The following is a 27,763-nucleotide window of genomic DNA, read 5'->3' on the forward strand; positions in this document are numbered from 1 at the left end:
CAAGTTAACCCTGCATTAAATGTGACAAAGCTTGAGACAGTCCAGCTTGTTCAGACCAAACAATCCCATGTGTTTAAGTGCAGACTTGGGAGAGGCTGTGTTTTTTTGTTTGGTTGTTGTTTTTCTTTCTTTTTAAGCAAAATGGCAAGTCCAGCTTCACTTTGGGAACAAATGGAGAAGGGTCTTGCTTAAGCTCTGCCAGGTCATGTTTTGCAAAGCAACCTCTGTACAGGTGGTTTGAGACCTCTTCTGAAAAGCCACCATCCAATAGATAGTTAAAAACAAAACCTGAAGCCATTTGAACTAGGGTCTGGGGGATAAAAATCTGTATCAAAAATAGCTGTGCTTAGGAATGATCTTAGTTTAAATAAGAGGAAGTTTAATGGTCCATTGCACATTGGAAAAGCAATGAACCCATAGTGGACTTGTTCTAGTGGGATGGATGAGGGAGGATGAAGTAATTTTTGATTCTCCCCAGATAAAACCCCCTTGGCCAGCCACCCAGCTATTCAGTTTGGTCTGTGAGTGAGAAACAAAACCGAATTACTAACACAACCAACAAGCTGTAGGACACATTGGAGCTTTAGAAATCAGCTTTTTAGCTCTCTAGCAGTCTTTTTCTTTCCTAATTTTTAAGGCCATCAGCATGTCAAGCAGAAAATCCAGTCAGCTGTAGAGAGCTGTAATTACCAAGACTGTTTACAAGAAGCTTCGAGGGCAACAAGCCTCTTGTGCAGGAACAAGCTTCCCATTGAAACAATCTGAGTGTCAAAGCCTCCAACTCGAGTGCCTGGATGGTTTGTTACTACCTAATGAAATGACAGGGGCAGAGCAAAAGGTGTCGTTAGAGCTGCTAGAGGCAAATAAGCGTGAAAGAGAGAAGCCCCGAGTGAGGAGAACGGATCAGCAGCTTCTCCTAAGCTGCGGCAGCAGCTGAGCGCCCAGGTCGGCAGCGGCCACGAGAGATCCCCCGAGCTCAGCAGGGCCAAAAGATGCTCCAAGCTCGTCAGCATCTGACCTCTGGGAGCACTGCTGGACTTAGTGCCATGCACAGAGACAGGAATTGGCTGCATACAAGACAGGTTGGTGCATACAAGAAACGCTGCAAGGGTGAATAGGGAAGGGCAGGAGTCCACTGGGAGAAAAGGTGCTTTGCTTAACACCCAGACAACAGGCAAAATGATTGTTTAACAGAAGTGCCTGGAAGCTCCTATTCCTGATGCTCACTCACATTTTCTTTCATTAAATACTTCACAACAGAAATAATCTTCTGGGAACTCAGAACAGCTCAGGACAGGCAGTGTATTTGAATGAACACAGGTTGTCTCACCCTAGGTGCACACTAAGTATGTTTTTTAAAGACACAACCTAGACTTGAATTCAAACACAAACACTCAACTGAGAAAACTTGGAGCTGCCACATGCAGGGCGGTTGGGCCTCCCCAGGCCCAAGGAGCCCCGAGCAGCAGCTCTCCCATCTCCCCAGACAAGCACCAGACCAGGCTTGTCTTCACTGGATACCAGGCAGCCTTCTGTAAGCCACCCGCAATCTGCTTTCTCTCTCCTACAAGACAGAGCTACTTCCAAAATCAAAGCCTCAGGACTGAATTCAAGACACACATCTGATGCTGCTTACAGTGGGAATACACAGGGCGCTGTCAGATGAGAAGTTGCTTTCTCCAAAGCAGGAGCTGAACTTGACAGCACAAAAAGCTCCTGTTGGTCACAAACCAGCAAAGGGCCCACGTTCATCACTGGGCTGATGATCCCAGTGGTGATCAAATGGCACTGGTGGTCGCATTTGATAAGCCCCTGCTAAGTGTCTCCGCAGACCACATCACATTTATCTGCCTGTTTTCCTCCAGCCAAGACAAGTCACTCTGTACAAACACCAGCTGTTAGTTACAACCTTCCAGTCCCAGGGAGTTGGCATCACTCATGAAATAAGACTGCTGGGTGTGATTCACACCAAAGAGGGAAAACCATTTCAATTTACTTGACATAACCAACTATAATCATTCTCTCCATCTGAATTTTATTAATATTTGTTTGTTGCTGGTGATGATGTATGAAGGAGACAGAAGACGACGCTTTGAAGCTGGGAAACAAGGTTGGCCCTGAGGGGCTGGGTAAGTATCTGTGTCAGAGGAGCACACACAACAGGAGGTGTCATTTTTATGGCACAGTGAAGCTGCTGTGACAGAAAGCACAATTATTGTGGCAGTAACCTTTCTGAAGAGAATCTCAGGTGGGGAGGAGAAGGGACAGGTCTTCTGATTAGATAGAGTTGCTCAGAGGCTGAACCTGGGAGTATTACTCATTGAAAATACATTTGGTAGGTACCACCTGCACATTCTGTAATATCATTTTGCATCTTAGCCTCAGTTTCCCTTCATTGTAAAAAGAGCAAATTGTTAGTTTTTTTACACTATTTAATGAAATTTTTCACTGTTTTAAAGCAACTAATGCAAGGATTTCTGGCTAGCAGAAACTGGAATGAGCTGAGCATGACATGGGGCTGCAACCCTGGAGATCCAAAAGTCCGCAGTAAAAGCAAAGCCGGGTTTGCACGAGTGATCCCGTGTGAATGTGTGTTCAGAGCGGGTGGGCAGGCACAGACCTGGACCCACACTCAGGTTTAACGCTCTCCTGTCCCCTCCAGAGCTCAGATGTGCAGCTCTGGCTGCTCTGTTTCCAGGTCACAGCGGGCAAAACGGCGTCTCATAACAGAGCATGTGTTCTACCCACCTCGTTACGAGGCTTTTGTATCTTGGGCTGGCTGAACATCATGTAGACACTCTTTGGTACAAAGTGCGAGACCAAGGTGAAGCAGGTCAGAGCCGGCAGCCCCCAAGCCCCCACTGCTCCATCGTGTCTGTCGTCCTCAGAGGTCAGCCCTTATTAAGGCTTCAAGGTCCAGATTCTTCCCAAAGCCACAGGAAATGCCTTCCACTAACATCTGCCAACTTGTTAAAGACCTTTAAATCCTGCAGAGGAGGAAAACATGATCAAAACCCCTTTCTGCTTCTCTGTGCTTTGTTTTATTATCAGAAGCAGCAGGGGAGCTGCCTGCCTCCCCTCAAGCTTTTCTGTTTCTGCAACCACCTCTCTGGGATGAGCTTTCCTCCCATGCGCATCCTTCAGCATCACCAGCATCCTTGCCAAGCAGGGGGTTCCTGGGTACCACGGTCATGTCAGACTAGAACAGCACGAGTCGAAGCTGCCCAAGGACTCCACAAGTGCATCCGCTGCCTGAACCATCAGAAATCCCTAAAGACTAAACAAAAGTAATCACAAAAAATGAGCAACAAAACCAGAATCAACCCTAAAGCATTCACCTGCTGCATGGAATCTCTCCAGAAACTCACTCTGTCATTCTAGCCACTTGCTACACATTGAAGCGTTTTAAAACCTTCAGCTTTTACAAAAACCAGAACTTTCCCAAACAGCTTTTGTTTTATTCAAAGTTTTCATTTGAGGCAGGAATTTTTCGTTCCTGAAGATTTTAAACACAAGCCAAGCTGGATTCAAGGAGAATTATACCTTTAGACAAAAAGTCGCTTTACTTCTATTACCTAATGCATCACAAGTGATTTAAGAGGGTGTGGAACTTCCAGTACCAAAATTAATCTACTTTGATAGCAGATCGCTCTACGATTCTTTTTGGAAAGCACTTGCACAATAATTAAGCTTATACCTACATGATCAACAACACTCCACCTATATCATCCCTAAAGTTGTTCCTCCTTTAACTGCCGATCTGATTACAAAACCTTAGGCTATACCTATTATACAGAACTCCATCAGCTCTACGTCTGTATTATACTATTACCCCATAGATGAGGAGCAAGCAGACAGGACTGCAGAACACGCAGCATTCCATACTTGGAGTGCCATCTCCTGGCAAGTCCCGCTGCATGCACTTGGGTGCGGAGCATCTGTACAACGTCTGTGATGTCCGGACACCGGTTAAGCAGCTCATCTCCTCTTGCAATCTTGCCCAAGACTTCTGCACTCCGTACTCTCTCTTTACTATGTCAAGTAAGCACTTACATTCCTGATATAATAATTTTTTTCTTGGCTATTTAGGAATACACCAGCTCCCGATCTTCCCCACTGTCAGTCTGGTTTTAATTAACCTTGAAATCTTAAAGCTACCTTTTTCTTATAATAGATGCATTAGAATTTTTCTTCATAAGCATCAGACTGACGAAACCTCTGGACGGAAGCCCAGGACAGACAGTGCCCAGCCCTATGGGGCACTGCACGATGCCGAGTGAGTCCATCTCTTTCAGCTTGATTTTCTGCCACGTAATTGCTAATATTTCTTTTAGATGTAGAGCTCAAAGAGATGAGCTCAAGGATCATGATTTTCTGCAGCTGAATTCTACTATCTCAGAACTGGGTGCTTGCTATGATTTTAACTGTTTCCTACTAGATCACATCCTTGAACCCAGGAACACCAAGTTCCAATTTAAACCAAAGGATTTAGGCGCTTATCAGTGAAAGACTTCATGTCCAAAGTAGCTTCTGTAGCGTTCAGCAGTGATACCCATCTTAATTTTGACTAACAGCCCAAGGCTGAAGAGAGTCACTTCTTACAGCTCCGCAATAATGAGAGTTCTGCAAAAGCCTTCAAATTGCATTTTTAACCATCATGCCACCAACATCTGAGAAAGATTCAGAAAACCCCAGTTCCTACAGATGAGCAATGCTGCATGGAACTGAACTAATTAAACTTGTCTAATTAAGCCACAGGGCTCTGATGGGAAATTGCCAGCAATCATATTTGCAGGCCTTTTTAGACCCCAAATTGCATCAAGCCTTGTTCAACCATCCATTTTTGGTTAAACACATGGACGCAGCTCCTGTGAGCCGCCTCCACCCACCGCCTTTCCCTGGGGCGATTCCTGCATTACCTCTACGTGAATTCCTGCTTTCCAATAAAAGCTGTTCTGAATGTCATCATTATTTTGGTTGCCTTATTTTGAACTTCCTACTAAAGGGCCATGGGTTTGTTCCAGAATCCAGTGTTCACCATGCCAACTTAGTCCAACAAAGTTCCCTGGTCCATACAAACACAAAGTGGACACATTTGCAGACAGAATTTGAAGTGAATTTACTCTAAAGGGCAAACCAACTTGTTCTAGCAACTCCAAAACACAAGTTATGACATTACGTGTACTGGTTTCCTAATTTAAGGCAGGAAACAACTGATGCTTGATGAGAGAAAATACAAAGGGGCTCATTAGGTTAATACTTTTTCTTAAAGTGACTTCTCAGCATATGGAGATTTTTATGTCCATTACCTCAGCTGGAAGGCTGACATCAAGCTTCCTGGCTGGCCTCCCCCCTCTGCCCTCACGCTGCTATCAGAGTATTTCTGAAAGAACATATGCTTGCTGCTAACTGAGCAGGTTTTGTGAAGTAAGGAGGTCATTTATTATCACCTTCCCTGTGCCACTACGGGCTGGCGCTGGCAGTGCAGGATCCTGCTGCACACCGAAGCGGGGAGGTGGGCAATAGTCACCTTGTCTCCTGAAACTCCTCCAGCATTACCCCGATACCCAAGTCTGCTGGAAGATTCAGGGTACCGACGGTAAAAGAGCAGGACTGGGAGAAGAGAACGAGACCCAAACAAGCCACACTTTCGCTGCACATCCTGACAGCTTCATGCAAGACACACAGGCAAATCAATTCTCCGCATTCATCTGCATTGAGGCACATCCCTAGGAAGGGTTTCATGTAATGTCTCACCTGCACACCCTTCCCATGTGCTGATGCCACCACCAGCTGAAGGGCTGTGCTGCCCAGAGCACTGGTTTGTATCTATTGAAAGGACTTGGTTCCTCCATATGTTTTTTCCAAGGACACCAACACAGAGCAGTTCCTCTTAGCATCAACCCTATCGTTGAATCTGATTACCTGCTGGTTTAATTTGGCAAATTGTTAATTTGAATCCACTTATTTATGGATTCGGTTTTAATTGCAGGCTTTGATTGCTGTATTATTCCATTCTGGTAGTTTGGTGAAATTGTACTGCATTCATTTAGCAAAATGCCAATTTCATTTTAGATTTATTGGCTCATCTTTTTAATAAAACCTGTAAGTACACAGGACTGGTTATTTTATCAAAGCATAACCAGGTTCATAAACCCAAAGCTAAGGGCGATTTAAATTAGGATATTGAAAATACTGAACTAAAATAAGACACAACAAAAGCTGGGAAGACATACAAGCCTCCTCTCCTCCTTCTGTCCTTTCCACACATGCTTCTCCTCCCCAACACTCCCCAGTAGCTTATGCAACTGGGAATATAACTGGCTGCAGGTCCATACACCTGCGCTGGCAAACAGAAGGACACTGAGAAGAGGCACATCTGCATCTTTAGCCTTGAGCTTCCAGCTACCTCAGCTTAACTAGGCTGGATTTTTCAACCCAGCTTATTCCCATGTAGGTAGAAGGGGGAGGAGACTCAAAGAAAGAAAATAAGCAAGCAAACCTCTGTGTCTTTAGCCTTTTCTAAACAGAAAAAAATTGTTTTGATCTGCTCCTTCTACAGGTAGCAGCTGAATAAATACGAGCCCTACCACAGCAATTACTTCATGGCCAGATGATGCTACTGAAGGACTGCCAGGAGGGAACCCGAACCATGCAGGGCTCTCCAAAAACCTGTTTTACAAGAGGTCTGTACTCAGAGACCCTCACAACATGAAGCTCTGGGAAACTTAATGGGAAATGCTACAGTTCATAGCCATTCATTGCTACGATGAACCACAGCACTTACTCATCATTGCACATTATCACGGGTGATAATTCACTCTGGCCACTTTAGTGTCACACACTTGTAATTCTTATATAAATGTTTAATTTCTTTCTACTGGAGGTAAGCTGGATATCTCACGAGCATGTGTCTGTGGATCTGCCCTTCAGCCACAAGTGTCAGGCCAACTCCAGGTAATGGTGGGCTTTAAATCAATAAGACAATGCCCTACAAAGCAGAGAAGATATTCTTGGAGCACATTAAAGAAAAGGGTGTAAAACTCGTGTGAAGCTGACGGACATGGTGCAATGAACCTAGAGGATGATGGAAAAAGTAAATGGCAGATCCAAAACACAAGGGGTGGAGTGGAAGAATGGGAAATGGTGCCTTGATTTGCCAAAGTGTTGCTGTTAAAGAATATTAATCTTTTCAGACAATCCATGAACAGACCCTGTAGCAATATCATATTAAATTAAGAGTCTCATCTTTACAGTAACCTCAGCTCAGTTTTACAAGATGTACAGTGTCACCATAACCAAAGAAGAGTCCCCAGATAATTCTGCTCCTATAGCAATTGCTACTAAATGACACTTTAGTGACAATTATCAGCTACACAGCATTTTGGGTGCCTGTCTGCCTCCAACGGGGCTCTCTGCCTGCAGTGCAGCTTGTCCAGCTGGAGCCTCAGAAGCTGTACAACTCAGCTTAGAAACCAAAATCTTCCCCATCATCAGAAAACATACAATTTTGAACTGTCCCCAGAATAGGTCACTATCACATACAGCCAGATGACATGTTTATTTACAGCCCTAGGTGATGCTCCCACTCCACATCAAGACAGCCAGGCAATGGAACTGTGCTAAGCATGTGCTAAGCTACAGCCTAAGCACATGCTAAGCCTCAGAGGGGTTGTGTAGATCTTACCCCCAAACTGGGAAAATTATAATTCCCACCCAGGGAAATTATACACACATTACAGAAAGCAATCTTAGCCTTCACAGATTTTAAGTCTTCATCTTTTCTCTCATAGGACTCTGCTCTCATTCTTTAGTTCTGTACTATAAACCGTCCACATCTCTTTCCACCTTCTCTCTCCCCACAGATCTGAATAAAATGAATTTGTGCCAAGTGGCTTTTCATTAGTGATGCTGAAAGCGAAATCTGCAACCTCAGGAAGCTAGATGGCAGCTTTAAATATCCACCAGCCACAGAAACAACCGTGAGTGAGCAGTTTGATCTGGCTGACAGCAGAACAGGCATTGCTCAGCCAGGTGCCTCTTCCACCAGGCCACGTGGGAGATGGTGGCAAAGTCACCAAACACCTTTCTCCAAAATTTCCCTCCTATGCTGCATTTGTAGCCAGACAAAAGCGTCCAGATAATTACAGTGCCACAATCTGTTTATGAAGGATTCCAACCTACACTGTTGCTTCCAGAAATTGGGTTGCTCCTCACATTATTTGAATTCAGGAGCTCAGATGTGACCCTTCCAGCCATCTCACAGCACAGGGCTCAGCAGGGATCAGAAGCTACAGCCAGAGCACAGAGGGACTTTGGTGTCCCCACACTCACCACCCTACACAGCCATAGAGCATGCTGGAAACCAGCTGCCTGAAAAACCTTCAGGTACAGGCTCGAGGGGCAAACAGAGGGCTAAAAAAAGTCACCAAGTATCTCTAAACATGCTACTGCGTCTCCAGAAAGATGCACGATGGGCTGCAACGTGCCCGACGCTGCACAAAGCAAGTCCTGCAGCAGCCAAGGGGGTGATTTGCACAAGGTGTCTTTGCAACTTGATACGGCTCAGCTGAGCATCAGATTGTCTCAAGACACTTGCAGCTGGCTTTGACACCATCACTTGCACAAAGAGCTGTGACCCCTCCCTAGCATAAGCATAAAAAGAATGGGTCTGAGTTTGTCCAAAACAAGTAATCAAGAGGGAGAGTTATTTGGTAATTTGCATCATTATCTCTGTCTGCTGCTGCATTTTTGCTGATAGCTTACATTTTAAGGTCTGAAATCCAGCCTAGGAGTCTTCCAAAACAGAACAATGCTCTTGCTGCTGTGGCTACTTGGCCTTGGAGCTTGGCAAGGAGGAAAGAAGAAAAACTTATGCAGACACTGGAGGCCACTACGCTGTTTCCAACCCAACAAGCTGGGTGTAGCACCATGAGCTAACAGCATCCTTGCTTTCCAAAACCAAAGGCTTTTTTCAGGTAATCTCTCAAATTTAATCAATATTAAAGTATTTCTAGAAGCTGAGGGGAAGTCAGCATGCTCCCCAGTTGAAGGAACACAGACTTCTTAGCAGTTAAGGCATATCAAAAGGATTCAGGATCCAGCATCTGATCCAGGAGGTACCATGTTCACTTTGCACTATGAGGTGTTCCTATGCATATATACTGGGAAAATGGCACCTTATTCCTTAGCAGTGACCTTCCCCTTGCCAAAGGTAAGGCATGAGCCCTACAAACACAACCCAGTAGTAACATCAAAAAAACCCCACCAAAACAGACAAAACCAAACAAAGCAGGACTCACTTTTTCCACCAAGGTCCATTCTGTGCCCGCAGCCTGACAGCAAAATAAGAGCTTCACATCTTCTCTCACCTTCATGCACTCCCTTCTCTTGCACTGCAATTTTCACCCAGTGCTTGACCTTCATCTGCAACCACCCAAATACTCGCCCTCCTTGTTACTTATGGATGGCACCAGGTGATTCCACTAATTGCCTCCCTCCAGCAGCCCGGCCCATGCACAGCTGTGCTCCTTCACAGCCTTGAGAAGGGGAACGTGCTCACCCAGCACCATTTCATTTGGGAAAGCAGGGCCCCTTCAGCCTGCTCACATTTTTATCCTTTACCAACAACTGGAAGTCACTGAGCTCCTCAGATGAAAGGCTCCTCTAAGTGCAAATTATTATTAATGAATTTCCACGTTGGCTCCTTGACAGAAAAATGTACCTTGCAGCGTGTTATCTTTGCAGCCACGCGCCCCTGGCACTCGTAGATTCCCTCATCTGGCAAGTCAGGCGTGTTGCCAGGAGTGATGTTCAGAGCAGCTCTCTGCACCCCATCCCTGGGCCTTTGTAACTGCAGCACAGCAAAGCTTAAGAAATGTAAATCCTGGCATTTGACCTGATGTGAATTTCTCAAATAAATGATATTTCACAGCCCGGTGGTTTCCTCCCTGCTGAGATGATCATTTATGGTGGCTCGCTCAGAACTGGGCTCTGACAGAATTTTTGGTCAACACCAGAAAAACTGAAAAATTTCACTATCTGCCTCTGAAGCACCATGTTCTGTAGCTTCAGAAAAATAAGATGTGAAGGCAGGTCTGAGTTTTTCCCTTTTTATAATTCCCTCTGCTGTCTCTTCAAATTCAGCCCGTCTTCCTTTGCAAAGACAGTGTGATTTTGAAGACATGCTCCTGTTCAGACATGAGTCACAGGAGTCAAAATCAATGGCCTCTTCTAAGCTTCCTCTGGGCTCAAGACCTCCAGAAAGCCCAGACAGAACCAGTGCCGAGATTTCCCAGCAGCTCAGCCAGCCCGGACCAAGGCAGCAGGTACATTCGGCTGCAGGAGATGCTCTCGCTGCTCTGTTTGATGCAATGTCCTCAAGAAACAGGCTGGCAGGCGTTAGCCAAGGAAATATCAAGACTCATGAAACAATTCCTGCTGCTGAGGAAGGGCAGGCTGTGCCAGGAGAGGTGGCATTGACCCAGTCCCAGCCACGTCTCCAAAGCACTCTTGGGATCGTTATCTTCCTGCTTTCCTGGCAGGGGCAAACAACCCCTTCATCCTGGGAAGCACTTAAATTCAGTTCTATCACATGGCAAAGCAGCTTTAAAACTCTTCCTAAACAGTCAGGGATTTCTCATATATATTAAATCAAATTCCTGGCTGCTGTCAATTAGCATGGCTCTAGCAGATGGACTCAATGGAGGTTTACCCCAGGTCTGGATCTAGACAAAAATTCTGTAGTTGTCACTAACAAAAGAGCTGGGATGGAGAGGATGGAGATTGGGATGGAGAGGCTTCCCAAGTCCTCCTCCCTCCAACCATCACAGGCCTTGCATCATGTGGGCTTGTTGTTAAACACGTCATGCCCTGTCTGAACATATTTTCCATATTTCAACTACTGTCACATATACGGTACAGAACCTGGAGTAGCGATTCTTCTTCTTTGCTATAGGACGATGTCATACTACGATGGGCAGCACGTCAGGTGTCTTCTTTAAAACCTCACCATGTTGCCAATGTCCACTAGTTGATAACTCAGAAACTATAAGACATCAATAACAGGTATACATTAGTAAAAAAACACCAGAGAAAACCATGTGATGTGTTTCAGGGATGTCATGTTGCCATTTAATTTGCTTTGGGAAAGTGACCACAGTGACTGCCCTGAGTCCTGCAGCACTTAGAAACTGCTGCTTAAGCCACCCCCTTTGGCCATGTGCGTGCTCATGTTGCATGTGATTATTGTCACTTGCAAAGTGATTATTATGGCACAGAGAAGTTAAAGGGTGAGTCAGAAATGTAACAAATGTCCATGGTGATGTGCAGTGTGTGTAAAATGCCACTGTATTTGCAAACAGCAAGCATCCAACCCAGGGTTACGGGCTGCAGCCAATGGACCCCACGTGTGCAAGCCTACCACACCACCCACTCAGAGAGACTATCCAGAGACTATCTTTGCTAATTGAAATATAATGACAAAATACTGTCACTGAGAACTGACACATGGCTAATCATTAATGTTATGTGACTCCCAAGGGGGTATCACGGGTGTATTGGCCAATGTCACAAGGATCATCGCTATATATTAACATTAATTTTTCCAAAGGGTAGTTATTTCAAACTGCCTAAGTCTGAATCCACCAACAACAGAGAACTATACATGCAGCCAACAAACAAAACGCAAAACATGGTGATTATTTCAATGAATACTGAAACAATGAATAAGCTATAATTTTCCTATTCATAACAGAAGAACTGTGCTCCTCTTCAGCAATGTTGAAGCCAATCTGAATTGTGTTAATATAGGAATATGTCTTTCAACAAAAATTTACATCACTGTTTTGAAAAGGAATTGTAAAGTAGTTTCTCATGGGAAACTTTTATTTCCCTCCCTTTTAATTTCAATGAGGACACTTTTTTCTTTCTTGAAAATAGCACTTGAGCTTTTGGAGAGGAGGGGAATTAGGAATAATGTTTTCATTCACTACGGAATACTTTTCTTGGACAATGCAGTGAGACAGAAGACATGCACACGTCATCATGGAAACACAGAGCAAGATGAGTTTTCCTCGCAAGGTTTTCTCTCTGTAGCCAGCTGTTCATGTCAGATGGAGATACCCTTTTCTCTTCTGATCCTATAAAGCCTCAGCTGCCAAAAGCAAAGAGCAAACTCAGGGTGCCTGGACTAGAAACTGTGTTTTAGTAATTAAATAGCCCTTTCCTCTCCAATCAGCGCTGTACCAGTATCCCAGGAGGTGCTGGGGAGCACTGCGTTACTGGAGATGCCATCGTTCGTCTGTGCTGGAACAGGGGCTCTTCAGCACATTAACAGCCTTCTTAAAAATGCACTTTGAACAACCATATTCTCTGCGACCTTGGTGCATTATTTTTTTCTCCACACTCTCTTTCTTGTTCCTCTGCTGCTGCGTTTTTGCAGCTCTGTGCTGTAAGTGCCTTTTTCACCTCAGAGACACCTGCATTTTCCAGGGAAGATATACTGATCCCTGAGGTGCGGCTGATGCATCACCGCGCTCGGCTTGTAAAGCGGCGTGGGCTCCTCTGGGATACAGGGTGCTTTGTACATGTCAGTTGTGATTCAGTGAAACTTGCTCCCATCTGAACCTACTGTATCAATCAGAGAAGCAACATAATTAATTATGACTGGGCTGCACAAAAGTTGCACACATCAGAACGGAGAGCCCTGGCGTTGCTCGTGCTGATGGGAGGCACGAGGATGAGCAAGATGAATAGTGACACTGCCATGAACTGTGCCTGACTGCTGTCTTCTCCTGCCATCCATCATCATCACCACATGCTGGGTGGGAAGGGGAAGCGGTTCACAAAAGAAGGGTCAGAGTAGTGCAAATCTTTCATACATCTCTATTTTCCTCTCTTCGGAAAGCAGCTTAAATTTTGTTTGAGCTGTTGGCAGTGGATGCAGAACATCAACACAGAAATGACAGGAGACCCCTCCCCTCGGAAAAGAGAGGTTATTTGTCAAGCCATGTAAAGCATTTTAATTACAATTCGTATAACATATATAAATAAATATTACATTCTTTCAGTCTACAATGCATACTAGGCATATCTTGTTAAAATGTCCATCTATGTTACTGGGTGGCAGGATTGACTTTGTCCAAGTAAAAAAAACAAACTACTGAGTTTAGTAATAAAAAACAAAAGAAATACATGGGTAAAGACAGGACAATGCAAGTGCTTCCAGCTAACAGTCAGGACATAATACTGCTTTCCAAAAGGCTAGATATAACATCTTCCTTTCAGTTACAAAAGCTTGTGGATGACAGTGGTTTCCTCATGGCATAGATTTCAATCTGCATCCTCTATCAGTGTAAACTGGCACTGAGTCAACACGGTTCTGCTGGCTCACACAACAACTCTATGACTCTTGTATTTGCTTCAGATTTATTACTGGTTTTGTATTTTTCTATTCAAAACATCAGCTTTACAATCTAGTCTAAAATTTTCAGCCTTAACTGGTCCAATGGCAAAAAAAAAAAAATAAAAAATCTATAAAATACCTCTAGTTATTTCTTGATTTTGCTTCAGCAATATTTCCCTCCCTCCCAACAGTCTGTCCAGAGGCCAGCTCTCCCAGCACAAGGAAATCAAAGTTTGGGGACAATCAATGTCTTTCTGTCCATTCTTGTAGCTTTCAGAGCTTGATGAGAGCTGCTGACATTGGCATAACCAGAGAATTACAGAACAAAATCATGAATTCACGGACTTGGCAAAAAAAACCCCAAATCCGGGCTGTACATATTTGGCCTGTGATGGCGTCAGTTCCAGGTACACATGAAATGCACCAGTGGGGCATCAGTTACTGCTAAAAGCTAAAATAAAACAGCACCTCCATCCCTTGGTGAAACACGGGAACTTTGGTTGTGGAAATTTAAAACAAACAACTAAAGAAACCATCCAAAGCTGAAAGTAAAATGAATACTTTTCCCAAACAGAACGCATTTCTAGCTAGGGTGAAACAACGGAGGCTTCGCCTTTCAGAAGAGACACCACATGGAAATTATTCATCAATACTTGTCCCTTGAATTGTATAAATGACAGGACATTTATAGCTAACTTAGAAACAAAATGATCTTGGTCCACTGTGAACTTAGTGAATTGAAAATCTTCCTGGTCTTAAGATATTTAAAAGAAAAATACAAGAGGGAAAATTATTCTGTTTCAACTTGCAAGACAAACGAAAAAAGAAAAATAGCAGGTAATTTCTTTCTCCTTCATATGCAATACCAAAGACACATCTTCACATGAAGGAATGAAAAGAAACAGCTCCAGTAACTATCTAAAAAGTCTCCTTGTGGGTCATATGTCCATAACTGTGATGTTTTATTAGAAATACACACAAGTTGTTTGTGTCTTGCTTATTCTTTTCATGCTCTTATATCCTCTCTTTCATTTTTACAAATATTTTTGGTACTTTTAAACATTACTATCATTACTGTTTGTATGACCCATAAAGCAAATTTTCACCACCTCATTTTGCCCAGTTCATCATACTGGTCAGACCATTTCCTTGTTCCTTTCTGCTATTTGTATTCTGCTTTCTAAATCCATGAGTAGCAGAATAACTGCTGGAAAAAACAAAACAAACTGAGAAACAAAAACAAACCGTGGACAGTTTGGCAAATTTCTTTCCCTGATTATAAAAACTGCCTCATCATTTCTCCTGGTGATTCCTTCCCCTCCCCTTCTTCTGTCCCAATATATACTGTAGAACTGAAGGCATCAAGGTGTGGTTAAACCCAAAAAAACAGCAAGGAGCTACACTTTGTCTTTGAACTTCTCCATGTAGTTTCGTATCTCTTTGGAGTCCCCCAGGTCCATATCCTGGCACACCCACTTAATGTCATCGTCATTGCTACTTAAGATTGAGTTGACAGTAGGACAACCATCATCGGGTGGGATGGTAGTGAATGTCGTGAATTTTACCCGCTTCCTTTTAGATGTCGGTGAATGTAAAGGTTCAGATTTCTGTTCCTTTCCGAGCTTGCCCCCCGAGTCAGCGCTCCTGTGAACCTGGCTCTGAATGTTCTTCTGAGCGCTGCCGTTGAGGAGCTGGTTGCTCTCCTCGCAACCCGAGCCCCGGTCGATAATAGTTGTGTGCTCGTCCTGCTGAGGTGAGACATCTGCTGTGTTCTCCAGCAGTTCTGCTTCATTTCCCAGCCAGACCCAGTCATGGGAATGGGTCATGGTGGCCTGTCCTTCCACCAGAACCTGCTTGTGACGGTACTTCAGTGCAAATGTTGCACAGTTTATTAGGAAGACTAGAATTGCCAGGCAGAAGACCCCGAGCAGAGCGTACATCCCGATCTCCAAATCGCTAAGGCCCCTAGGTGTCTGCACCAGGTCATTTTCCTCCATGCCCCCATCGCCTTTTGGGAGGTCTACTTGAGCAGGGAAGTTGGTGAAGTCTATAGGAATGTTCTGCAGCTGGCTATCGTCCGAGAGTTTGCCACCATCCAGCCTATTGTTTTTAATTACTTTATTTTTTATTACAGATTTTGCTGTGGTGCCGACTTTCCTGATGGCGCCTTCTTCTCGCTCTGCTGAAGAGCTACCATAATATCGTCCATCCTGGCCATACCGGTCCTGATCCGACGCTTTGTGCCGCCGGTCGCTGGCGTGGTTTTCAATCTCATCAGCATCATAATCTCCACCTGTATCCGAGTCTGCATCATTCTGGCCAAACTTGACTTTGATGTTGCCATTCCCCACAGCCAGGACACTTTTCCTCTTGGACTTTTGGCAGGCTTCAGAAATCATCATGTCCACCTTGATTAACGTGCCCTGACCTTCACCTTCTGCTGCCACAACTGGCCATTCTAAGGCTGCGTTCTGGTGGATGGAGACAACAGCTTCATCTAATGATACAGCAGAAAGGGAGAAGTCCTTGGGGTCATAAATGTCCAGCGGAGTAACAGAGCTGTCACTGAACTGAATCCAGGTGCTTACTACAGCTTCCTGAAAGGAGAGGGATATGGTTAAAGACAGGGTCTTAAATAAAACAGCTCAGCCCATTGCAGCTCATCAATCTCTCAGCTCTGAATGGCAGCTGGAGGAAATGGAAGACAATGGCTCTGCACTGCATTTAAAGCAAACCAAGCTTCAACTGATGGGGTAGAAAATTGGTCACATTTTTCACTAAAGGTTCCACTGTTATCCTTTCTGCAAATGATTTGCAAAAGAACATATAAAATAATTGATACGAGATGTCCGTAATACCGAAGTCCCCATTAACAAGCTACAATTTACATGATTTATAAAGATAGTCATTCCTGTCATACAAAAGCTGAAAGAGACAAACCAGAAAAATTACTAGAGGCACTTGAACACGTATTTTCCTCATGTTCCCCATACACAGATGTTACATGGAGCTGTCAAATTAAACAAGGCATAGGTATCTTAGCAGGAATAAGGAGCTACCACAGTATCTTGGAAATGGCTGGAGCAGAAGGTTCACCTGAAAGAAAAAGACTCAAAGAACAATTGCCATTTTGCTAGAGAAAGGTTTAAGTATAGCACACTTTATGCTTGAGATAATTAAAAAGTCCACTGCGTTTCTACATCAAGGAGAGGAGGATGGGGATTCTGGTCTGATTGCTACCATAAAAACACAAATGGCCTGGATTTAATTGGACCGTCTTTGTTCTCTGCAGGTAGCACTGTTAGGATTCATCATTAGAAGCAAATACAAAGCTAGAGGTCAGCTCTTTGCCATTTGAAATCCCATCCAGATGATATAGATATTTACTTCTCCACGTCTCAGTGGCTTTCTTTGCAGGAGATGTCTTTGTTTTTATGTCTGTCCTGTTTCGCCAGCAGACGTGCAGGCAGATTGCTGCCCTGCAACTTCACACAAAACCAAAGCTCTTGCCTTCCCACACCTAAACCGCAAACAGCCCTAATACCTTTACACTCACGTACATCGGAACAACTGGGCTGAAAATCACCATCAGGGAAAAACATTGCCACTCTGTTAACGTCCAGTCATAATGCAAATTTACAGCCTAATATGGTTTTCAATTGGCTACAATTTGTTACGCTGTGGTTATAAACACAGGGAATTGCCACCCTTCTAGTTAAATGTAAAGCTTTTCAATGAAAGCAGCAAGGGGTATTTAGCTGTGCACAAGGTTGCTCTATACTAAATATTTGACTTCCAAAATGCTATCAGCAAGTGCTTGAGGGACTGGCAGGAGAAAAATGCGGTGGCACAACAGGAAAGACGGCAAAGTTCTCAGTGATTCAAATGCACTGCGTAAGGAAATGAAACCAGCCGATCCTTCATTAGAGAAACAACCCTGAAATGGCTGAGCAGACAGAAACACAAAGCTGCAGGGCACAGCTTAATTTTATATCATAGAAAACTTCAGTAGAGCAAACCCAGTCGTGGGAAAGTAAAGGATTTTTTAATGGATATGTGTAGAGAGATAAAGATGCAGCTCCTGTGGCAATTCAATACCCTGTTGCCCTCCTGCCTAAACCAGATCAGCCCTGCGTACCATGGGGAGCTGTGCAAGATACGCTGACTTTTCATCAACCTATGGAAAGCAAAACCACCAGCATCATTTCAAGCCTATATTGCAACAGGCTTGACATTGTCTGCCCGCAGTGCTCTCGTTCAGAGAGCAAAATGAGAAAATAAGCACAGAATCTTGTAGAGTTAAGGTTGGAAATTACGAGGTCTGTGCCTCCTCCCAGCTCCGCTGGGGACTCCCAGGGTTCCACATCTCTACAAAAAGATTGACATTACTAAAGCCTTTCTGCATTCCTTAACAGCCAAACACAACATACCTCATGTTACAGAGCCCCAGACCTGATTATGGCCCTTGCTATGCAATTAGGCTTTCTTGGTGGTAAATAGCACCTCTGAGGGATCTGGGGTCTCTGCCTGGACACTGGACTGGAACATATATTCTCCTTTCCTGTCTTCTTCAAGATATTTACATCCCTATTTGATTTTCTCACCTTGTCTCCTTTCTGCTTTAACAGCCCTCAGGCACCTTTCAGGTTAAGAGGTATCCAGCATGGAAAAATTTAGCCCAAATGGCTCGAATTGGACAAAGTGGTAAGCAACTTCAAAACAACTTGTATTCTTTACACTATTTCTCCACTATTCTGCCTTCCTGCTTTTATGAAGCAGAAATAGAGAAAAATGGCATCTCAGTCAGCCAAAATTTCCAGGCACACAGATGATTTACTATAGGTAACAGAGCTCTGCAAGAGCTTGGCCATTATTTTCAACCAGCATTGAGGTTTTCTGTTTCCAAGAGACCTTCATTTCTTATGAAGAACCAATTTATTATTACTATTTTTTTTACAATACAGCACAACATTGTCATGCTTGTACTATGGACAGTAGTAATTAAAAGGGAAAGAAAACAAATGAAAGAGGGACAGGATCTCAAATCCTGCCGAAGTATATTGTATGAGCCCAAAAACTCTATTTGGCACCAGATCATCTCCTTTCATTCACATTGTTAAAGGAAAGCTGAAGGCAGGTACAGGAAGAGAATTTTCCACATTATTATAAATTCTGAAAAGCTAAAAAAAAGAAAGAAAAAAGAAATGATTTAGTACCCTGTCCTTCAAAGAGCTGTTTCTGCAAATCTGATGTGCCGCATCAATAAATCCCCTCTGAGTCTCTGACAGGGTTCTCCAATTACCATCAGCTGATGAAGATGGATTGGAGCCTTCTTACCTACAAAGTTGCTGCCCCTAGTCTGATGCCCTCAGCACTGAGGTGACAAATGCCTGTGTTCATTAATTATCAAGCATAAACAAATAGTCTGAGGGATTATTGGGCTCTCCAATCTTTCTTTCCTCCACTTTTCCTCTTTCACATACGCATGGACACACACACATACTCAGCTGCACGCTCAGAACAAACGAACGATGAAGAAACAACTTCCCACAACCAGTGTTGATTATCAAATATTATGCTTATTAAAATTTTCTTTATCAGGACACGCTTTGTCTATATTTCCCCTTGTGCCTCTGCTGTTCTCTTCCATTCCAGGTACCACTACACACTAGACAAGCTCTTCTTGATCTGCTGCAGTTCCACCACCTTTCCTGGCCCTGAGTTTGCTGCTTTCCAGTCCAAAGATGCCACTTAATAAGTCTTTCTGCATAAATTCGCAGTTTGCTTTTTTCTGAGTGCTTTTATCTCTCTTGTTATCCATTTGTTATCTTTAGGTGGGTAAAATAAAGGGGATATTACCAGAGTACAGAAGTAATACAGCACTAATAGAAAGCAACAGTCCCCAAGGAGCTCTGTATTGCCTGACCTGGAACACTCCAAATTCTGCCGTATGAGTCACCACAAACACTATTGTTTGCTGGCTATGGCTGTTCCACCCAGATAAAACAAGGAGGTTCACACTCCAAAAGGCAACCTGACTGCACAAAGCAGAGCTGGGTGGGAAGCTCAGCCCATCATACAGAGACCGAGTCCCACTGCGCTGGGAGCTGCACGAGTTGCCACAGTGATGATTATTTTGCTCTCTAAAGCATCATCCAGCATTCGAATGTCTGCTTATGTTGTGGATGTTCCACTGAGCTCATCTGCAGCATCACAGTCAGCGAGTTTGTACAGTGTTCTTCAAAGCTTCCCCAAAACACTGGGGCCAGCTTGGTACCAGGGCATGCTACCCTGTATTCTTCAAGCAAAACACAGGGGAGTAAAGTGTGCGGGACTGGCTGCGTTTTAGAGAGTTCTGCTGCTTAGAAATACAGATGTGAGGACTGATCAGTATATTTGATTTTATTCCATGCCTAGAATAAAGAGCTCTTTTAATGGCCTTGATTCACTAAAGCACAAATAAAAGTATTTGTGAATAAACCCTCAATTGCTGGGGTCAGCTGTGATAGTCCTGGAGTGTGGCTGGACACCAAAGGGAAGAAATGGATGGCTCTGCAAAAAATAAATACATCCCTCCCTCATAAAAAGGCAAGGGAATACTGTTCTCAGCAGCTTCTATTAGACCAGCTCTGATTGTTTTATCTGGGGACCTGAATGCTGATATGGGTTTCCCTAGCAATTTTATCACATGAAATATCAAAGTATTATAGATGCATTTATTTTTAAACCTGTGGCTTGTGTAGTAAAAATTGGGCTTGATCACTATGATGTGGAATGAAAGGCAGCCAAGACTCAGATCTTAATTCAAACCATGCATTGCCCTACTGAGTATTTCTTTCTCTCCTTTCTGTCCAATCTGCTCATGCGACACTCCTTTCCAGTGGGAATTTGCTTGTATTTGCAAGGGAAGAATCCAGATTCTTATCTAACAATACATACTTTCTCCCTTTCCCATGCTGCTTAATTCCCTTGTCATACTTGTGAGCCACTACATCGTGCTGTCAGTTTAAAGAAGGTATAAACACAATTTAAGTGTAATTTATACTGCCAGAATGGGGTAATGAATCCACACCTTAAAAATACTCCTAATATCAGTTATGTCAGTGAACTCCCAGAACTAGTTTGTATGAAGGACATAAGCTAAACCAGGCCAGTGCCATGTCAATCCAACAGGCAGGGACGTGCAAGCAACTCCAGCTTGTTGCCCCAACTCTCCAATTTCAGTTCATTAGCCCACATGCAATACCCTACAGCGATGAACAGCTATGATATGACTGTGAGTTTCCCTGCAGAGCCAGCTGAAATTTAAGAATCCTTGAAGCTCACTCAGATCAGAAGACACTCAAACACTGTAGGTTTTTCTTTTATCCACATTTTGGAGACGCCTTGAAGACGGCAGTGTTGATTTTAACAGCCATCAGCAAGCCAAGTGGAACAGCTTTCCTACCTGAGCAGATGGCCACTACAAATAGACTGCTCACAGCTACGGTTTGCAATCTTTCAGAAGATCTTCCGACTTTGATATTTAAAAATTGGGCAATCTGCATTTATTTTTAGGCACCTGAATCATTCATCCGCTTCGCAGTGCCAGTGAGCTCCTCATTGATTTTTACAAAAAGGAAGTATGGGCTCGGCATGCCTCAAGGTCACCTCAGGTAATTAGTTGCCCAACTATAGCCAAAGACATTTAACTTAAGGTATCAAAAAAAAAAAGCTTATCTTCTTTAGATTGCTAAGTATTTGGAGAAACTGCCAACTTTTCAGGGCTCGTGTTTTGGCTACTTTGTGCTACTTACGCAGACATGGTGCAGTTATTATAATCAAGGAACTAATTTAGTCATTATATTCATTGAAATAAAGTCATAGCAAAACTACTGAATTCATTCCTATGATATTGAAAGATCTGTAATAGCAGAGAACAAACGACTGGTTTATAGGATGGTATAAAGTGAGTTTCCCAGTATGTGGAATTAGCTTAGGCCTCTGGGATGCTGCCCAAGCGTCCCGGTGATTCAGGACCGTGCTCAGGATCCACACTGACCAGGACCACAAACCCTCACGGTGCCTGAGCAGGAACTGACCTCCCCAAATTCCCCAAAGCAAGGGGTGATGCTCCCAGCAAAGCCGTCGGGAAGTGGGCAGGACACTTCTCCTGGTGAAGAGGAGGTGGTGGGAAGACAAGCAGAAGCGACGGGGATGGGCAGGCTCCAGGCTAGAGCTGCTGGGAGGAGAGAGAGACTCCATGGGACTCACAAGAACACGCTGCTCTGTGTTTGCAGGAAACTGGGACACAAGACACTGTGCACAGGAGTGGGAAAAACTGACTAGCTGGGGATTGCTCCTAAGCAACTAGACTTCCTAGGGTGTTCCAGATCCGAGTGCAGAGAAGGTTCTCCACTGCCTTCTAACAGAGTCTAGGTCCTGCTGCTGTTTTTCCCAGGTGGAGTCTGGGGAAGAAACACTAGATTTTAAACTTCTTTTGCTAAGAAAAAGGTGCTTGATGTTGTCTTGTTTCTTGTTTTCCAGTTGGTATCTTCAGTGAGCATGATGCACTAGTGCTGTCTGCAGGAAGGGACCAGAGGGACAGCAGCATCCCAGCAGCAGAAGGCTCTGCTCAGAGCCAGAGCCTCGCGTGCCCAGCCACTGCTGTACCAGAAACGTGCCGCTCTGAGGCAACACAAATTCTTTTACAAAAGAACATCAGCTTCAACAAAACATTTCAAAACAAACCACGTTTACACATTTCCACTCCTTTGTATTATTTCATAACTTGCCACCTGTAGTGACACCATATCATATTGCCATGCCACAATACAATAGATGTCCTGCTGTGCGCTACTGAAATGCCCTGCCATAATATGCCATAACCTGATGTTGATAAATATCTTTGCATACTCAGGACAGATCACCTATAAATCTGACAAGTTGACAATGTATCTGTGCAACCTTTCCAGATTCACAAGCTCTTTTATCTGCAATCAAAGCCATGATTTTTCCAATGATGCTGTAGGACAAATGGTGCTCTGTCCTACATAACAGAATTGGGTTAGGCATGCTTTAGCTTTGCTTTTACCGTCTTTGTCTGAAGGCAATATGTCAGACACGGCTTCTAAGCCCTGGAGAAGGCTATAAATGGGTTAATGACATAAGATTCTTATGTTTACAGGATGCAGTAAATGGAACAGATGGGCAGCATGTCCTTCTAGGTTGGACATTTTCCTGTCACTAAGTTATAAAACAATCTAAATTATTTTTATGTTCCAGAAAATTAGGTAGCAATAATGACGAAAATGGGCCATAAAACTTGAGATCTCTCCCTATCTGTGCGAGATGAAATACAGTTTCTGTGAGAGGAGTAGCAGTGGACAGAGTTAATTGCATGGTCCCCAGTTTCCCTCTTCAAATCAACTGACTGAAAGAACAATGAACATACAGTGTGTTCCACTGCTACTGACCCTGGATTTTAGTCTGTTCCAGAGCAACTGTTTGTCTCGATCTGCTGCTATTCTCCAATCTTCTTTTCTATTTTATAGCTCTTCAAAATATTAAAGTGTTGTGACACACCAAGCTCTGTGGTTTCTGGCATGGCAAACAAGGATCACTGTACAAAGACTGCCTGTGTTGTGAACATAACAGATGTTGCATTGTTTAAATAAAGGGTAGTAAAAATATAAATCAGATGAACTTCAGTGTAGTCAGAACTTTTACTGCAGATTAAGTCCATATTTGAAGGTAAGGAATGAGAAGCAGATTCCAGAGTACCACCTCTAGACCAAAGCAACTGGCATGGACAGGTACTACACCCGTACTTTGAAGCCTACTTTCTAAACTTGTTATGAATTATCATCTGTACCTCACGTTGATAAAGCACTGTCCCATCCCAAAAGGCAACAACAGTAAATACAGAGTGTACACTACCTGCTTAGGAGTATGAAGCAGCTCCTGGGCAACGGTTGTGGCCACGATAGCCCGACTAGTTGCTGCGCTTGGCTGCAGGACAAGTGACAGCCCAGCCACCAGCTGGACCCCCAGGTCTGTTATGGTCACTTTGTCATCCAGCACAGTCACTGTCTTCTCTGCCAGGATGGAGTCAGACAGAGGAGACAAAACCTTTGGAGAAACACAGAAAAATCAACTTAGGAAAAGGCTGATCAATTAAAATAACCTTTCTTAAGGTCATCATCCTTTCTTGTCCCCAAAGCTTTATGCATAGAAATGAAATGGCAGAGCACACTGAAAAGGCAGTCTGATTTCATTAGCAGGGCAGGAAAAACATTCAGTAGAGAGGTTATGGCTGAGCACATTGCATCCAATACTGACAGCTCTACTACCTCAGTTGTGTTATTTACATTATTTCACTAGAAGAGCTGATCCAAACCTTTCTTCCCCTGTTGTTCTGTGTTCCAGTATGGAAGAGCTTATCAGACCTACTTTCCAACTATTTGAGAGAGAGCTTAGTAACATCTAGCATTTGTCCTTCCCTTCTCTGATTCGAAATTCTGATTTCTCTTTCTTTTCTGTTTCTGATGGAACATCAAGGTAGCAAGATATCCTTCCCTTTAATGCAACTAAAGGCTATACCGCTATCTTCAGTGAACTAGGGATATCAAGTTCTTATTCATACTTTCTCCTCTACCTTCCTCATCTCGTATGTACAGCCTAGGTTAGCTATATCCACTCTGTGCACTGGTTTAGTCAGGATTCAGCTGCGGCAGAACTGGAATGTGGTGTTGGCCACTTGTGCCTTTCAGGGTTATTAGCCAGGTTGTACATTTTTTTTCCTTAATTAATGTTTAAATAAGTCAAAAGAAACTTGGCACAATCCAAAGATCTGTGTCTCCAAAAGTCAAAATAGTGACCATGAGCTGACTTGTGGCAAACCGAATCCATGGGGGCAAGAGCTCTGGCTCCTCACTGGGCCTGGAAGTGCTGCCTCTCCTGAAGATCCCTGTCACTGGGTTAATGCTGCGTGTCACCCTCTAGAGGCTCACAGGAATGTAATGGGAAATTATCCTGTTTCAAGTTAGCAGAGCGCTGTTCTGGATTTATGCCCACAGACCGGTTCTCTATGGGAATGGCAGAATGTGGGATTCCCAAGCACTGTACCTGCATCGTTGTCATTCCTACTTCTCGCCCGATCAAAATCCTGCCTTCCTGGAGCTTGGCAACGTGAGGATCCTCCAGTTTCATAAAATCCATCACCAGGTCTGTAATGTCAAACTGCCAGTCTGAGCCCAGCAGGTAGCTCAGCTGGCCCCAAGGGCTGGAATCCTCAGCTACAAACTGCGTGAGGACTCGCACCATGGCGTGCTGGTACTGCAGGGTGCACCCTCTTCCTCTCCGCTCATCTTCATCCTCATCATCGCTGTCTCTGGTGGGTCTTTTCCATTAAGAAAATGAAGCACAAAGAAATGTTTTCAAGAATATTAGTGAAGATTAACATTGGAGTGCTAATGGAGAGTAACCCCCTCAAAAAGCAGCCCTCCCGCTTGTTGTGTTGGGACCGTTGCTGATTCATGGCTGCCCAGCATGATGAACGGACTGTGGCGCTTCTGCATCTGACACGTCTGAACAGCTACTCTGCAAGTGGACCTCACAGAGCACCACACCGTACTCTGTTGCCTAGGATAGACACCCACACACACACAAAGCTGGGCATTCCAGTCCTGCTGTTCCTCAGGGAAAGATGCTGCGTTTTGGGTACAGCTGCTGCAGCTGTTCTTGCTGAGAGTTAAAATCAACTGCATTCATTTTACAGAAACACCCAAGAAATTTAGCAACTCAAACCCACCTTTTGTTGGAGACAATGGGGACACGCCAGCCTTTTATTTGGCTCAGTTCTGTGTCCGAAATGTCGATCTGAAGGGGCAGGCGGGGAACCCAGACTGTGATTTGCAGAGGAGCGCTCAGGTACTGATACGTGAAGTTCACAAGCGCGTTCACCTTGCCTTTCATTTCCTTGCCATTGACAAAAACATAGTCACATCTGTCAGACACCTAAGCGGGGGGAAGAGAGAAAAAGAGAAGAAAAAGTAATCACTGTGACAAAACAAGCTCAAAGTGCAACCCTGGCATTTCAAAAACAAAAACAAACAAAAAAGGCTCCCTTTTCTCTATGCATGTTAATGTTAGCCTTTTATAAAGGGAGCAGCTGAACACAAAAATCCTTCATTGGCTCAGGAGGCATAATTATGCTGGAGATGCCTAAAACTGGATAGTATTTATGAAGCTGGAGGCTGATTTTTGGTTTGTTATGCCACTTGCAGATCACAGCGCTGTGGAATTCATAACGAGCGAGGCTCCTTCACAGCTTGGTCAAGAGGAACCCAATGAACCCAAACAGGTCCCAGTGGAATCAAGTAGCAAATCTAAGCCTTGCCCTGCTGAGTGACGCTGCTTTCGGTCTTCAAGACCAGGCTGGCTCCGGAGTGCATTTCATCCACCAAACAGTAACAGAAGTCTCCTTATTTCCTCCACAATAAACATTATCTGTTTATAAATGTTTACATTTTGATTAAAGCTGTAAAGTATTTTTAAACACTGCAGTAGATTTTTCATTAACATGTAAATGCTGTCCTGAAATATAAGCAAGCATTATCATAGTCATGTAAGAGTTATATCAGTAATCACTTCTTTAATCAATGTTGTAATTTACAGACCATTGAGTTTTCTCATTTATTACATTACTGAGTAGTAGTGATAAAATCACTCCTGAACATATAAATCATTAAGAGGGATGCAGATAGTATGAAGTGACTGCACGTGATAAAGTCATTGTCATATCTATTCCTAAAGGTGTCATAAATGTCTGGGGAAATCCTGTGGCACATTAATCATACATTAAGTGGCTAGCAACAGGAGCTGTTACATTACTAAATGAGCTGGTATGTCTGCAGAAATTAACAGTAAACCCAGCAGATCTCTTCAATTCCTACTCTTGCTCCATCCCATCAGAATTCTATTTCATCACCCATAATGAGCATCGTTAGTGGCGGCAATGTGTCTCCCTACCTGAACATCTATTTATATTATCATCTGCTCCCTTCTATCCCCACTCCCATTCCCAATACCATTTTATTCAAATGAGGATTATCAGCTGGAAATGCTCGTGTCCCCAGGCTAATCAAACAGATGGATGTTCTCTGTGACCACAGACACAGGAGCTAAATTGTTCCCAGTTTGACGTACACATCCCGCTGCATCCTCTGTCAGGTTTAGGCACTGCTCACATTCTGGCAAAATATCTGATGGTGGGATTGCAAAAGGAAACTTCAGAGAACATAATACAAGCATTTCTATGACTCATTCCCTAAGAGGGTTATGCAGTAACTGGGCTCTGTTGACTGAAAACGGTACCACATACTACAACACCAGAGCCATGTGTCTGTTTAGGTTTCTGCCTCAGACCATCTAAGCCAGGTTTAAAAGGCTGAAGGTGGCAGAGATTTCACCTTACCACCATGAATGGTATGCCCTACTTTTACATGTATTAACTTGAACAGCAATCCACAAAGGGGTGTAAACAACACAAGCCAGGGAGCCTTGGTCAGCAATGGTCAGAGACCTGGGGCACAGAGATGTGGGGCACAGAACAACTGCTCCATCCAAATGGGAAGCAGTGAGTGTGCCCAGAGAGAAGACCCCGTGTCTGCAACATCTGATGAAGCAGCTTCAGAGGCTGTTCTTTCTTTAGCCCTATCTTCCTTTGAGCAGAAGCTTTTGGGAGGCATGTCAATAAGACCTAATTTAATTCTGCTTGGAGCAGCAGCCATTGCCATCCAGAAACTGGTTCCATCCTATTCATTTCTACGGAGTTGATCTCAAAAACAAATGAAGGAACGTTCTGAGCTAGTTGTACAAGATACTTATTTATGCACATAGTAAAACACAAGCACATGACGGTAAAAATTTCTGATAACATACTCAGCTTCAGACTGACCAGGTCTGGTCTAGATGTAGGATTGAATAATATCTAAAGCCCAGTGCTGTCAGTAACAAAACAAATGCGACTGTCAGGAAAAAAACACGGTAACAATAGTAGCAAAACTGCAATTCCTAAATGTTTCTGGGCTGAGATCCAATCTCCATCTGTATTTGCAGAGCTGCTATATGCCTTCATGGGTATGCAACAAACAAATGGCTAAACAAATATATACAGCATCCTAAGGAGGTAGCTGCTGTAGCTACCACGGAGCCTTTAAATTGCTACAGGATATTTATTACTGGACGTGCATCAGCAATAGTGGCAGCTCTTTATGAGTTGCATTGAGAAAAACATTACTCTTTTCACCACGTACAAGCATTGCTAATGTCCTTACACACGCTCTTTCTTCTGTTCCTGAATTTCTGATAAAGAGG

The 27,763-nt window shown here is 43.7% G+C and overlaps 1 protein-coding gene across 5 annotated transcripts in view; it reads right to left on the reverse strand.

Moving 5' to 3' along the window:
* Nucleotides 1-12,998: 12,998 nt before the first annotated feature.
* LOC102091596 (transmembrane protein 132C) overlaps nt 12,999-27,763 on the reverse strand; it is a 167,558-nt gene continuing 152,793 nt past the window's right edge. For all 5 annotated transcript variants that reach the window (XM_021286273.2, XM_065032800.1, XM_065032798.1 and 2 more), the window contains 4 exons: nt 25,197-25,402; nt 24,512-24,785; nt 23,324-23,515; nt 12,999-16,002 (listed from right to left, as the gene is read on the reverse strand). In XM_021286273.2, the coding sequence (XP_021141948.1) occupies nt 14,803-16,002; nt 23,324-23,515; nt 24,512-24,785; nt 25,197-25,402 (1,872 nt within the window). In that variant the 3' untranslated portion in view covers nt 12,999-14,802. The remainder of the gene's footprint in view (nt 16,003-23,323; nt 23,516-24,511; nt 24,786-25,196; nt 25,403-27,763) is intronic.

The sequence above is a fragment of the Columba livia genome, chromosome 17, assembly GCF_036013475.1.
Source record: "Columba livia isolate bColLiv1 breed racing homer chromosome 17, bColLiv1.pat.W.v2, whole genome shotgun sequence".
Taxonomy (NCBI): Eukaryota; Metazoa; Chordata; class Aves; order Columbiformes; family Columbidae; genus Columba; species Columba livia.